Source organism: Gopherus flavomarginatus, chromosome 1, assembly GCF_025201925.1.
Source record: "Gopherus flavomarginatus isolate rGopFla2 chromosome 1, rGopFla2.mat.asm, whole genome shotgun sequence".
Classification (NCBI taxonomy): Eukaryota; Metazoa; Chordata; order Testudines; family Testudinidae; genus Gopherus; species Gopherus flavomarginatus.
The window spans coordinates 316,820,870-316,835,484 of NC_066617.1; the positions used below are offsets into that span (position 1 = coordinate 316,820,870).

Sequence of the window (14,615 nt, forward strand, 5' to 3'; positions counted from 1 at the left end):
TCCACGCCACCGTCTTTTTTCCCATCGTAGAAGACACCGTCAGGCCACTCAGCATCCTCTCCCTGGACTGTAAACTGACAAACCTGTAAGTCTCTGGAATAGAAAGGCTTGAGAGAATTAACATGGTACACTTTAGGCTTTAGTGAGGAATTGGGGAATGCTATGAGGTAGTTTACAGCTCCCAGGCGCTCTTGGACCGTGAATGGCCCTTCCCATGATGCTTCCATTTTATGGGCCTGTTGCGCCTTCAAGACCATAACCTGGTCTCCTACCTTGAAGGAACGTTCTCTGGCATGTCTGTCATACCAGGCCTTTTGCTCTTCTTGAGCATCCTTTAGGTTCTCTCTAGCAAGGGCTAAAGAGTGTCGGAGGGTGCTTTGTAGGTTGCTTACAAAGTCCAGAATGTTAGTTCCTGGAGAAGGCGTAAACCCCTCCCATTGCTGCTTCACCAACTGTAATGGCCCCTTAATCTCGTGACCATACACAAGTTCAAACGGTGAAAACCCTAAACTGGGATGTGGTACAGCCCTGTAGGCAAACAGCAACTGCTGCAACACTAGGTCCCAATTATTGGAGAATTCGTTGATGAATTTTCATATCATGGCCCCCAAAGTTCCATTGAACCTTTCCACCAGGCCATTGGTTTGATGGTGGTACGGGGTGGCAACCAAGTGATTCACCCCATGAGTTTCCCACAGTTTTTCCATGGTCCCTGCCAGGAAATTAGACCCTGAATCTGTAAGGATGTCGGAGGGCCAACCTACCCTGGCAAAGATGTCTGTTAAGGCCAGGCACACAGTGTTAGCCCGGGTGTTACCTAGAGCTACTGCTTCCGGCCATCGGGTAGCAAAGTCCACTAAAGTCAGTACGTACTGCTTTCCTCTGGGCGTCTTTTTTGGGAGAGGGCCCAGAATATCCACAGCTACTCGCTGAAATGGGACCTCAATTATGGGGAGTGGCTGGAGAGGGGCCTTGACCTGGTCTTGAGGCTTACCCACTCTTTGGCATACCTCACAAGACCGGACATACTTGGCAACGTCCTTGCCCATCCCCTCCCAGTGGAAGGACTTCCCCAACCGGTCCTTGGTTCTGTTCACCCCAGCATGCCCACTGGGATGATCATGGGCTAAGCTTAAGAGCTTCCCCCGGTACTTAGTTGGAACCACCAACTGTTTTTGCGGCTGCCATTCTTCCCGGTGTCCACCAGAAAGAATTTCCTTGTATAAAAGTCCTTGGTCTATAACAAACCGGGATCGATTAGAAGAGCTGAGAGGCGGTGGGGTGCTCCGTGCCGCCGCCCACGCTTTCTGAAGGCTGTCATCTGCTTCCTGCTCAGTCTGGAACTGTTCCCTTGAGGCTGGGGTCACCAGTTCTTCCTCAGACTGTGGACTTGGGCTTGGTCCCTCTGGAAGCGATGTAGGTGATGGGGTTGTTTCCGTTGCTGGTGAACCGCTCTCCGCTGGTGCACCTGAGGGTATTTCAGGCTCTGGCTGAGCCTTTTGGGTATGGCTGTCTGTTGCTTCTGCCAGTTTTGGCTCGCTGGTGCCCTCTGGCGTTGAGTTTGAAGATGGGGTTGCACTTGCTGGTGCTGGTTGCTGTTCCAGTTCCGGGCCTGGGACTGGAGGTGCTGTGGCTGTTTCAGTGGTTGGCATGGAATCCGGGTCCACTACCTCTGTCTGGGTCTCTGGTAACACAGACGGGGCCTCTGTGGACGGCTCAGGAACAGGAATGGGTCTGGAAGCTTGCCTGGTTTGGCTACGTGTAACCATTCCCACTCTCTTGGCCCGCCTCACCTGGTTGGCCAAGTCTTCCCCCAGTAGCATGGGGATAGGATAATTGTCATAGACTGCAAAAGTCCACATTCCTGACCAGCCTTTGTACTGGACAGGCAGTTGAGCTGTAGGCAAGTCTACAGCTTGTGACATGAAGGGGTAAATTGTAACTTTGGCCTTTGGGTTGATGAATTTGGGGTCAACGAAGGATTGGTGGATAGCTGACACTTGTGCCCCGTGTCTCTCCACGCAGTAACCTTCTTTCCACCCACTCTCAAATTTTCCCTTCGCTCCAAGGGTATTTGAGAGGCATCCGGGCCTGGGGATCTTTGGTGTGATGGTGGTGTAAAGAATTGCACTCGCATGGTGTTCTTGGGACAGTTGGCCTTGATATGTCCCAGTTCATTACACTTAAAGCATCTTCCATCTGATGGGTCACTGGGCCGAGGTGAGTTACTGGAGACTGGTGAGGTTGAAGGGTAGGGTATCTGTGGCTTTACTTGGGTGGTATGTGGGGTCTTTGGCTGTCCTCGGTTGTAGGGTTTATGGTCTGTGTGCCCCCTGGGGTAATCGTTCCCCTTGACAGTAGCTTTCTTGCTTTCTGCCAGTTCCATCCATTTGGCTCCAATCTCCCCCGCCTCAGCGATATCTTTGGGATTTCCATCTTGTATGTACCGTGTGATGTCTTCAGGAACACCATCCAAGAACTGCTCCATTTGTATGAGGAGGTTTAGTTCTTCCAAGGTTTTAATGTTGTTTCCTGTTATCCAGGCCTCATAGTTTTTTGCAATGTAGTAGGCGTGTTTGGGAAATGACACCTCTGGTTTCCACTTTTGGGTTCTGAAGCGCCGACGGGCATGATCTGGGGTTATCCCCATTCGGTATCTGGCCTTGGTTTGAAAAAGTTTATAGTCATTCATTTGCAGCTTAGGCATTTCAGCTGCCACCTCTGCTAAAGGTCCACTGAGCTGTGACCTCAATTCTACCATGTACTGGTCTTCGGGGATGTTGTACCCAAGACAGGGTCTTTCAAAATTTTCCAAGAAGGCCTCGGTGTCATCACCTGCCTTGTAGGTGGGAAATTTCCTGTGCTGTGGAGCAATATTTGGCGCCGGGTTGTTAGGGTTGGCTGGCACATGCAACCCAGCTTTTGCCATCTCCAGTTCATGTTTTCTCTGTTTTTCCTTCTCTTCATTCTCTTTTTGTTGTTTTTTCCATTTCTTTTTGGTGTTTTTCCATGTCTCGGCGGTGGGCCGCCTCTTCTTCTGCTTGTTTCCTTTGGTAGGCCAACTCTTCTTCTTCTAGTTTTCTTTTGTGTGCTGCCTCTTGGGCTGCCTGTTCTCTTTGGAAGGCTGCCAGTTTCATGCTTTCTTCCTTTTCTTTCATCTCCATCTGTCGCCTGTGTTCAGCTTTTTTGATTTGTTCTTCGGCCTCAATTTTTGCCTTAGAAGTCATGGTTCCTGTTTTCTTGTGTTGGGGTGCCCTCCGGTGTTTATCTTCTGAACTGCAGGTTCTGTTGCCTCCTGAAGTCTGCCTAGCAACAGTGCTTTTTTCCTTTTCTCTCTCTAGCTAATGTTCAATGAAAGGAAACCAGAAAAACCACTTTATTTGCATGCATATAAGTGCTGGTACTTGCCTCCTAATGGGAGGGCTATTGCATGACAAAAGACCCTTAACAGTTTGGTAATGGCTTCTTGCTTATTATGCAAGCCACAAACTGCCAGAGAGAGCAGAAAAAAAAAATTCTCTCTGGTTCCCTTTTAAAACCAACTGTTTCTCTCTCTGCTAAAAAGCCCTTAGCAGAGAAAAGAAAAATATAATATTCCTACTGGCTTCTTGATTCTGTCTATATCCCACCACTGCTACACCATATCATAACCTTAGTCCCAGATTTGGACCTTAGCGTCCAAAATATGGGGGTTAGTATGAAAACCTCCAAGCTTAGTTACCAGCTTGGACCTGGTACCTGCTGCCACCACCCAAAAAATTAGAGTGTTTTGGGGCACTCTGGTCCCCCTGAAAAACCTTCCCTGGGGACCCCAAGACCCAAATCCCTTGAGTCTCACAACAAAGGGAAATAATCCTTTTCCCCTTCCCCCCTCCAGGTGCTCCTGGAGAGATACACAGACACAAGCTCTGTGAAACTACACAGAGACTCCCCCCTCTCTGTTCCCAATCCTGGAAACAAAAAGTACTTTCCTATTCCCCCAGAGGGAATGCAAAATTAGGCTAGCAATCCAACACACAGATCTCCCCGATTTCTTCCTCCCACCAATTCCCTGGTGAGTACAGACTCAATTTCCCTGAAGTAAAGAAAACTTCAACAGGTCTTAAAAGAAAGCTTTATATAAAAAGAAAGAAAAATACATACAAATGTGCTCTCTGTATTAAGATGATACAACACAGGGTTAATTGCTTAAAAGAATATTGAATAAACAGCCTTATTCAAAAAGAAGACAAATCAAAGCACTCCAGCACTTATATTCATGCAAATACCAAAGAAAAGAAACCATAGAACTTACTATCTGATCTCTTTGTCCTTACACTTAGAAACAGAAAATTAGAAAGTAGAACTACTTCTCCAAAGCTCAGAGAAAGCAGGCAGACAGACAAAGACTTAAGACACTCAATTCCCTCCACCCAAAGTTGAAAAAATCCGGTTTCCTGATTGGTCCTCTGGTCAGGTGCTTCAGGTGAAAGAGACATTAACCCTTAGCTATCTGTTTATGACAAAAGGGCAACAGAGAATCAGACCCAAAGGCCTTTCAAGTTGTCCCCTCGCTCTTGCTACTTGTATTTCTGAGCACAACGATTGTTGGGAAAAGTCAGCATCTCAACTGAGCCATGCATCTCAAAACATCACACTCCTATTTTGTTACACAAGAAATACAGAACAGGGGAAATCAAGCTACTGCATTCACACACTCTCCTCTAAATAGTTTCCTTCTGATCCTAAATACATTCCACACACATAAGTCCCAGCTGAAATGAATCCATATTGTGTTTCCACGAGGACTGTAGGATCAAGCCCTTAGAAAAAAACAAAAAACTAGCACAGGTAAAAATGTTTATCACCAAAAGGGTAAATGTAAAAGCTCCTCCTCATGTTCTCATCATCATCTTGTTAGTTTCCAGAAATGTCCTGCTGTTTCTTCAACACATTTATTTAATTCATTTGTTTTATTGACTTTACATAAGTTACAATTTACTACTTACTGATCTTAATTGTGGCGTATTCCATATGTTCATTACACTTAGCCCGGACTTGGTCGGTTTCCCTCCCCTCTTCAGCCTCATAGGAACCTCTCTGCTTTAACTTGTGGCGGCAACAATCCTAATCCAGTGTATCAAACCAAATGAAACCCAACAGAATCAAGGTTTTGTTGTTTGTTTAGTACTGGAATTTGTGAAAAGTTTAAGGAATTTATGTTATCAGGTATCAATATAGTAACTATAATGCAGAGAGCCAGTTTTCATATGAAGATCATTTACTAGGACTAAGCAAAAGGAAAACTGTCGAGAAAGGGGGAAAACACACATTTTAAAAGATATCATTACGGGTTACAGGTGTAAAATATACCTTACCTTCCATTTGTTTCAGTTCCATGCATAAAAGTGCTCCAAATTCTGAGTATTCATCAAAGGGGCTTTGTTTCGTTTTTAGAAAACAATGATTCCTGCCATTTCATCACTGAGAAATTTACAACTAAACAAACAAACTCAAACAGGGTGACCACCTCTTGGACAGGACTTACTAAAGCACACTGTGAGCTCCCTCTGCTGGGCCATGCAGCTGCAGTGAACACTGCTTTGGGAGTTGTGCTGAAATGATGAGTGATGTTGAGACACAAAAGGCAGGCTATTTTTAAATGATAAATCACTGCAAAAGTTACAGTTGTGGAAAAAACCCACACAGTGTTGCTAATTTCAGCTCTCTTTGTAATAAAGACATTTTCAAATGACAATTGGATGCCAAACTCCCTCTTTGAAAGTCTCCCTCTAAAAATTAGGCAGAAGTTGCCCAGTGGAAAAGGGCTGAATCAGTAGAGAAAATGTTTCAAGTGTCAGAGGCCCAGATCCCTAAATACCTTTGGGGATCTGAGCCAGACACCCTTATAGTCTGTGAAAAAAAAATCTACAAAAATATAATCAACGGTGTTCTTTTAATGAAAGGTACCAACTAAAATAAGCAGTGACAAATTAACAAAGCTAATCACCCAAGCCCATCTGACTAAAAATGCTAAGGCTTTGTCTACACAAATATGTTTTCCAGTATAATCTAAGATGTGAATTTAAACCAATATAGTTATACTTGTATAAGACCCCTGTGACCACTCCTATTCCGGTATAAGATTGCCCTTTTTGGGCGTTTATTTTATGTTACTTGGGAAGGGATTTAAGATAAACTGAAAAAAAGCACTCCTATACTGGGGCAAGAGTGTCCACATGGGAGTTTTTACCAGTATAACTGGTAAAGCTTTCCCATGTAGATAAGGCCTTACATCATCAAAAGAGTAGCTGTTTTTCTTGACTAGGAGGTAAATATTGAACTACTCAAATTAGAATATTGTTAATTAATCTTAATCTTAAATGGTGACATAGTGCTTGGTACTGTTGAAGGCACTAAATAACCCAAAACACATTGCCTCTCAGAGTTTACAATCAAAGCCCAAGGCCCGCAAAGATGTACGTGTGTGCTTAACTTTACACACTACGTGTTATATATTGTGAGCAGTCAGTCCCATGTACACACTAAGAATCATCCCATTGGCTTCAATGGGATGACTCACACTCACAGTACAGAAAGTTAAGGGTATAGCTACGCTTAAGACATGATAGCAGCACACTGTAGCACTTCAGTGTAGACACTTGCTATAGCAACAGGTGGGGTTCCTCCATCACTGTAGTTAATCCTCCTCACCAAGAGACGGTAAGGTCACCTAGCACTTTTAGATAATGTTTTCACCTCTTAGCTCACCAGGGGATAGCTCGGCATAGCTACATCTCTCGGGGTGTAGATTTTTCACACCCCTCATATAGCTGTGTCAATGTAAGTTTTCAGTGTAGCCCACCCCTAAGTATCTACACAAGGCTTTGCAGGATCGAGGCCTATATAGAAAAACACCACAAACTGGACATAAAGTGCACTCGGATGGCCAAAGAGCAGATTTATACAGTGCATAGATTTACAGAAACAAATTAGAGAGAAGATTACAGCATTTTTACTGACATGTATTAGTAACGAAGGGCTTAGATGATAACTTGTAATAATGCATCCAAAGTGATCCAAAATCATCTTAGATGGCAAGGTGACAGGAACCATAAAAGAAGCTAGATCCTTGGCACGTGGATCCCTATTTTGCAATGTTCTGCATGTGGGTGGACCCCTGTCTGCCCACAAGCCGCACTGACTTCAGTAGGACTTCATGCAGGTGGAGGGGTCTGCCTGCGTACATCACATTACAGGACTGAGGCCTTATAGAGCACTGTATATTTTCAAAGTGCTGTGCCATATTAATTAACTAATCCTATAATAAGCCAATAGTTTAGAAGAAGGCCCCAGCCTGAATGTGATAGGTGTGCATTTATTGCAATCATTACAGACTTAGGACAAGATCCTGCAGGCAACCATGTGCTTAGTTTTCCTGACATGTTCACTCTCATTAAGGTCAGCAGGAGCTGGAACAGGTCCTTAAGCAATAGTGATTTCCAGGCTAGGGTGACCAGATGTCCCACTTTTGAGTCTTTTTCTTATATAGACTCCTATTATCCCTCGCCCCCTTTCCTGATTTTTCACATTTGCTGTCTGGTCATCCTATTCCAGGCTTGGCATTTCCGGGCCCTTACCATTGCTAGCCCTTAACATAGGCCCTCACCGGCTAACGTTTATGCATATCCTGTACACAGTTTTATCCAGGTGGCTATAATCCTTCAAAAAGAGCCTTTACATTGAAAAGACTTCAGAGGGCTACTTGTGTAAATAAGGTTTCATGAATGTTTGTAGGAGCAGGGGCCTGCCAGAGCCTGGAATTGTTGTTATAAATAAACAGTGACAACATTAAGATGGGAAGGGACACTCCGCAGGCATTGGCACTGTATTAAGCACTCTGAGACCCAGGCATGACAAATGCCATGCACGAACCACTCCTTATTCTGCTATTAGTGGTGAGGGACCTGCCTGTTGCCACGTGGCCATGGTAGTCCCTTCACAGGAGACTTCAGTACTGCCCGAGTGGCCGCTCAGCTCCTGCCTGGGCTTGAAACCCGCCAGCAGTTTGCTGAGCCGCAGCAGGCACGGCGTGAGCAGCGCTGATGCGAAACAGGTGTGGAGCTGGAGTGGGCGGCTTCCCCCCAGCAGCACAAGGTTCAATCAGCGCCGCCTGCTCCCCGCCGTAATGCAATAAAGCCGGGAGCGGGAATCAGCTGTTGCTGAGCTGCATCGAAGGGAGCTGGAACGGGAACTATTGTAGCGAGGGACTTTTTTTCTTTAACATAAAGCGTAGGACGTTTAAAAACAAACCCTCCCTGCTGAGTCTGCAGAGCGCGGAGAGGAGCTTGTGCCTGAGCTAAACTTTGAGCCGGTCACGAGACTTCCCAGCTCTCTGGCTGCGGGGGAGTGGGGGGTCGGGTTTCTCGCCTGAGTCACCCCGGGAGCCAGCAGCGCAGAGCCCCGCGTGCAGAGCTTAGGTAAGGGGGAGATGTGCGGGAGAGGGGCTTCGAGCCCCCTACACCTGGCACCCAGCGGGATTGGGGGGAGGGGTGAGGCCGCCTGATGGAGAAAATCAAAGCGATTTCCTCGTGGGTGGTTCCTGACTCAATCTGCCACTGCGGGAATTAGAGCTCTGCAGATGTGCCTGCCGCGGGATCTGTGTGTGTGGCGAAACGCGCATCACTTTTTCCAGTCTCCGCTCTCTTGGCTTGTCTAGTGTTCCAGGCAAACAGCTGTGGCGTAACAAACACAAACAGCTGCTCTGGGGCTGCAGGCTGGTCGGGAGCTGTGCAGGGCAGCCTCGGGGCTCCTTTCAGTCCTGCTCGGGATGGAGTAGGCCCCTGGTATAGTGAGAATCCGGGGAATATACTGATCATTTAAAATCTCCGTTGACATCTTCCCTCTCGTTCCTGTGGGAGGAACGGAGAAGTAACCCCTAAGCAGCCTCCAGGGTGCCTAACTTCCCCGCGCTTCTGCTGATGCATTACCCAAGCGTTAGGCTCCTGGTTGGGCCAGTTCTGTGAAGTAACACAAAGCTCACTTCAATAAATGGCTGATGTGGCGGACTCACTGGCTGACAACCAAATCAGAATGCTCTTTGCATGAGGGAAGAGCCAGCTAGGATCTCTCATGTTGACACTGCATCTCCCTTGCTAATGTCAGGTAAAAGACACAGCATTGTTAGCCTACCCAACTGTCATGATCTTCCATTACAGTCTAGGAAAGAGACTACATTGCACTGCAGTCAGTGGAAGGGAGGGCTGAGAGGACACACATACTTGCTTAAGAAGCTAAACAGAGCTGTAGTTCAAGCAGACTAAAATCATCCTAGCAGTGTTGCCTGGTGCTGCTTAAACTTCCTAAAATGGACTCTCCTTTCTATACGGAGATCTTGCCAACCTGGATTTGCTCTGCACCCCTTTTGCATTGAGCTTCTCTGTCTGCCCAATGAAGGTGGGGGGGGGGGGGAGAAAGTGCCCCAGGTGTGTTTAAGTAGCTACTAATCTTCATGTGTTCCTATGCCCTCATTAACTCCTGGATCTCACTCCTTTTTCTTCCAAGACTAGGTTGCCTGTCCCCATCTGTTCTCATTTGCCAAAAGTGTGCTGTGTGGTCTGAAGTCAGTGACAAAAGGGTGCAATCCAGGAAGGTGCTTAGGAGCCTAACCCATTTTTAGGCCCCACTGTGATCCACAAAACTCCCACTCAGCTGCTTGTGTAGGTGCTTATATTTTTACCTCTGGCTAGGTATACTGCAGTCTTGCTTTAGGCACCTGTCTCCTGCCTGAGCATGCCTGCTGCTGCCTAATGATAGGCATCTGGATGTCCAGCCTGAATCCTTGAGCGATTTGTGAACTGGGGAAGGTAGGTGTACAGCCCTCTAAGTCATGTATAGGGCCTGATCTAGTAGGTGTGCTCAGAGGTCACTTACCAGATCAGCCCCCTCAAGGAAGTTCACACAAAACAGCTGGTGGTGGGAGGAAAGAGGAGGAGAAGGACCTTCCTTTTTAACTTTTGGCCTAGTGCATAGGGTACTCACCCAGACTATGGGAGATTCTGATATGGGGTCCTCACTAGCTCTCCTGCTGAAGCTGTTCCACTGTAATTAAGTAACTGAACAATATTTCATTAGGCCAGTGAAAATGAGTGACTGTGTCCCAGAAGTTTGGGCAGTCACCTGAGAGGTGGCAGGTGCCTGGTCTAATCCCTTCCCCTCAGGAGGAGAGGGAACTTAACCAGGGGGGTCTCCCATATGGTGGGTGAGTCCCCCTATGCACTAGGCTCAAGATTATAAGGGAGGTGTCCTGCTGTTGCTGTTTCAGGCTCTGCATGTGTGTCTTCCCCTGGCGCCTGTCTCTCTGAGAGGGGTGTGGCTTAACACATGCCCCTCTCATTGGTGTCTTGCATTGGCTAGTTTAGGTGGCTCCCCACCTAGCTTTGTGGATCAGTCTCTGCCACCTCTCCCCCCATTCATTGTATAGGAAACTAAGTGCCTAACTCAGGCTTTGTGGATCAGTGTTGTTCCTGTGATTGGTGTCATCCGTCCCGGCACCTAAAAGCTAGGGGCCATGATGCTCAGCATCAGAATGGTTAAGTCCCTTTATGGATATGGGCAGAAGTCCTCAGTGGTCCAGTTTGAAACTACACCTCTATTCTCTTGAAATACAAATGCTCAATTTAATATTGCTTTAAACATCCCTGAAGAAGCTACACACTTCATGGATATTAACATCATTAATGATAAGAAAACTAGAGACCGTGTTTAAGTTGTACTTGGGTAGTCCATGATGGATTTAAGGAGTAAACCAGAAATTCTAATATAAATTGGGTGCTTCTGGAATGTATTTGAACTTATTTTTTACGATTTCTGGGTCACTTTTAGATGAGAAACACTTAAGTCTGTACTGTTTTTTTCCACGCATTATATGGTTTAAAGGAGAAGATAGATAAAACATCTGCCATTTGGGATAGATACAAGCCTGATAGAAAGCTCTAAAAATTACTTAACTTTAGTATACAGCAGAACCTTGGTTACAAACATCAGAGTTATGAACTGACTGGTCAACCACATCTCATTTGGAACCCAAAGTACAGTACACAATCAGGCAGCACAGAGACAACCAAAAAAGCAAATACATTACAGTACTGTGTTAAATGTAAACTACTAAAAGGAAGTTTTTTTTAGGTGACAAGGCAAGGAAATTGTTCCTGTGCTTGTTTCATTTTTCTTCTGCATAGTAAAGTTTCAAAGTCAATGTTCACTTTTGAACTTTTCAAAGAACCATAATGTTCAGTTACAAACACTTCAGAGTTAGAAAAACTTCCATTCCCTGGTGGGCTGGGCCAGTTTGTTTACCTGCCATGTCCGTAGGTTTGGCCGATTGCGACTCCCACTGGCCACAGTTCGCTGCTCCAGGCCAATGGGGCCAGTACATCCCTCGGCCCACGCCGCTGCTCCCATTGGCCTGGAGCCATGATTGGTCTTACCTGTGGATGCAGCAGGTAAACAAACTGGCTCGAGCCGCATGCCAGAGGTTGCTGACCCTTATTCTGCTGTACTAGACCCCAGTTCTGCAAGGTACTTGTGCATGTGGTTAACTCTCTAAGCACATCAGTAGAAGTACTCATGCTTAGTGCTTTCTGACTTAGGGATATAAATCTATGTAACTTCAGGAATGAAGTAGAAGATTTTTCTGAATGTTTAGATTAAACTTGTCTGTGAAACTCCTATAATGGATGCTAGTGCAAGTAATACAGTAATGTGAAATGTTTTGAAGGAATAACCTGTTTCCTTTTTCTAGATGCATTCTCTTTAAGAGCAACAGAACTGGAAAGAGCAAAATGACGACAACTGTGAGATATGAACAAGGGTCAGACCTGCCAGAAGCTGATGGGTGAGTAGTCCATCAGAAACCTAGCCAGTAGTAATTACAGAACTTAAGTACAGTGTATAACCTCTTGTCTGTCCATTTTAGGATTTCCTTAATGCTCATCAATATAGTATGTAAGCACTTCCAAGTGGAAATGAGTTTTTAGTTGAAATCTCTGCACTTAAAGGGAGGCTGCTGCCATTATATGTACAGTATATAATTTTACTATACAAAGTGTGTGTTTCATGAGGAGTAGAGTGGCAAGTTTAGGGAGAACATACTTAAAATTGCCAATTTTATATAACATGTAGAATCAGAACTGGAAGGGACTTCGAGAGGTCATCTAGTCCAGTCCCCTGTATTCATGGCAGGACTATATTATAAGTGGTATATAAGTACATAAAGAAACATTTAAGAATCAGAACTGAAGGGTCTTCATATAGGTATACTAAGATTCTGTTGGGAAGGATATAGTATATCTAGTCTGTGGCAGGCATGGTGATCTTATTCCATCTTGATGGCTTTCTTGCATTTGTCAGACTACTGAACTAAAAAATTACAGAGAAATTAACTACATCTTCCTTTGAGGGGAATTAAGTCTATTGTACATGAAAGACTAAACTCTTATCCAGTAACACTGATGCCATTTACTAAAGCTATGATAGCAGTTGATCTGGAATTTCTAATTTACTGCCTAGTAAATTAGGATGGGCAGCAAGCTTAACTCTGAATTTCCATGCTTCAGTACGTTGGAGATGGTCTTGCTCCTTACCCTTCCATTCCCAAAGATGTTCCTATCCCTGATGGAGTTCAAACAAAACTGGAAAGGCAGCTTTTCAGAAGCAGCCAGTTCTACTTGCACTTTTAAAAATTGCTCTAGGCTAGAACAAGGCCCATTGTGGAACCAATGAAAAGGTTGCTTCTGCTTCACTTGTGAAGACATGGCAAGATTACATGCTCTTGTGCGTATCTGTGGCACTATAGCCCTGACTTTAGCAAAGCATTAAGCTTGGATGGGATCCACAAAGACTTGACTGTTGCAACTTTTAGGTGCCTAGAAAAGGACAAGAACAGCACTGCAATCCACAAAGCTGAGTTAGGCACCTAGGCTCCCTATACCAGGGGTGGGCAAACTTTTTGGGCCAAGGGCCACATCTGAGTGGGGAAATTGTATGCAGGACTGGGGCAGGGGATTGGGGTGCAGGAGGGAATTCGGGGTGTAGGGGGGTGGTGCAGTGTGTAGGAAGAGGCTCAAAGCCAGGGTGCAGGGTGTATGAGGGGGCTCAGGGAAGGGGGTTGAGGTACAGGAAGGGTGCAGACTGCAGGATGGGGCTCAGGGCAGGGCACTGGGGTGCAGGAGGGGTGTGAGGTGCAGGCAGGGGGCTTAGGGAAGGGAGTTGGGGGGCGGGAGAGGTTTGAGCTCTGGCCTGGTGCCGCTTACCTAAAGTGGATCCGAGGTGGCAGTGGCACACACCGGGGCCGTGGCAGGTTCCCTGCGTGCCTGCCCTGTCCCTGCACTGCTCCAGGAAGTGCTGCAGCCTCTGGGGGAGGAGGCGTGGAGGGCTCTGTGTGTGCTGTCCTTGCTGTGCCTCCAGGTACCTCCCCCGAAGCTCCCATTGGCCAAGGTTCCCCATTCTCGGCCAATGGGAGCTGTGGGGGGCAGTGCCTGGAGGAAAGGGCAATGCACATGGAGCCCTCTGTGTGCCCCCCCAGGCCGCTTCCGAGAGTGGTGCAGGCCTGTGGCACCATGGGGGGGGGGGTGGCAATCCCATGAGCCAGATGTGGCCCGCGGGCTGTAGTTTGCCCACCCCGCTTTATACAATGTGGTGTATATAGTCTTAGAACATGATCCACAACAGCTAGCCTGCTAGGCAGGGAGCCGCCTAAGCTAGCCAATGGGGAAATGTGGCTGAGGGGTGTGTTAAGCCCTGCCTCTCTTGAGATAGAGGCCTATCTCTGCTTAGGGATCCATGAACAGGAACCAACTCCCTGGAGGGCATTTCTTGTGGGAATGAGTTGGGTTCTTGCCTGGCTGCACACAGAACGGTGGATTTGGAGCAGGGAGGAGGTGCAGCTGCCACTGTCCACATTATAACTTTTAGCCCAGTGCTTAGGGCACCCATCTGGGATGTGGGAGACTCAGGTTCAGTCCAGCCTCTCTGCCAGAGGGGGGAAGAAGACTTGAATGGGGGTCTCCCACCTCTCAGGACTGTGCTCTAACCACTAATGTGTGGGATATTCTGCTGTGAGGATCCCTCAGCCTCTCTCCTGTTGAAGGTGTTAGTATGTTGAAATAGTTGCTGGGCAGGAGGATGTGGCAATGACTCCTCAATCCAGTGGTTGGGGCAGCTGCCTGGGATGTGGGAGACCCTGGGTCCAGGCCCTCTGCTCAGTCACTTTCATTATTTATCCATTATTGAAGAGCTTCAACAGGAGAGATGTGGGGCTCCCACATCAGAATATCCCATAGCTCAGTGGTTAGAGCACTTTAACTCTTTTTGGGGCTACCCATGGGGTTCAGGATGAAGTGCTACCTCCTGCTTACTGCAGAGGAGTCTTGGCTGTGCCCTCAGGGGGAAACTTGCTCAACACTACCAGCTGCCAGCAACACCAGTGCCCCACTCTGGGCTCTGCAGGGCTTGCTCTTTCCGTCTGCAAGCTAGCAACTTGCGTGTCCCAGCACTTAGCTCCTTCAGTGAGTCCTTTGGGGCCTAGCAGAGTGACTCTATGGCAATAGTTAACCAGCAGTGTTCTGCTTTGGCTC

The 14,615-nt window shown here is 46.8% G+C and overlaps 2 protein-coding genes across 2 annotated transcripts in view; one reads left to right on the forward strand and one right to left on the reverse strand.

Annotated features, from left to right (window-relative positions):
- LOC127049601 (fibrinogen-like protein 1) overlaps positions 1-5,455 on the reverse strand; it is a 32,312-nt gene extending 26,857 nt beyond the window's left edge. The window contains exon 1 of the mRNA XM_050950626.1: positions 5,358-5,455. Within this exon, the coding sequence (XP_050806583.1) occupies positions 5,358-5,383 (26 nt within the window). The 5' untranslated portion in view covers positions 5,384-5,455. The remainder of the gene's footprint in view (positions 1-5,357) is intronic.
- Positions 5,456-8,142: 2,687 nt separating this feature from the next.
- The window catches only part of LOC127049034 (phosphatidylinositol 3,4,5-trisphosphate 3-phosphatase TPTE2-like), a 49,865-nt gene continuing 43,392 nt past the window's right edge, over positions 8,143-14,615 (forward strand). Inside the window, exons 1-2 of the mRNA XM_050949273.1 lie at positions 8,143-8,459; positions 11,801-11,875. Of these exons, the coding sequence (XP_050805230.1) occupies positions 11,823-11,875 (53 nt within the window). The 5' untranslated portion in view covers positions 8,143-8,459; positions 11,801-11,822. The remainder of the gene's footprint in view (positions 8,460-11,800; positions 11,876-14,615) is intronic.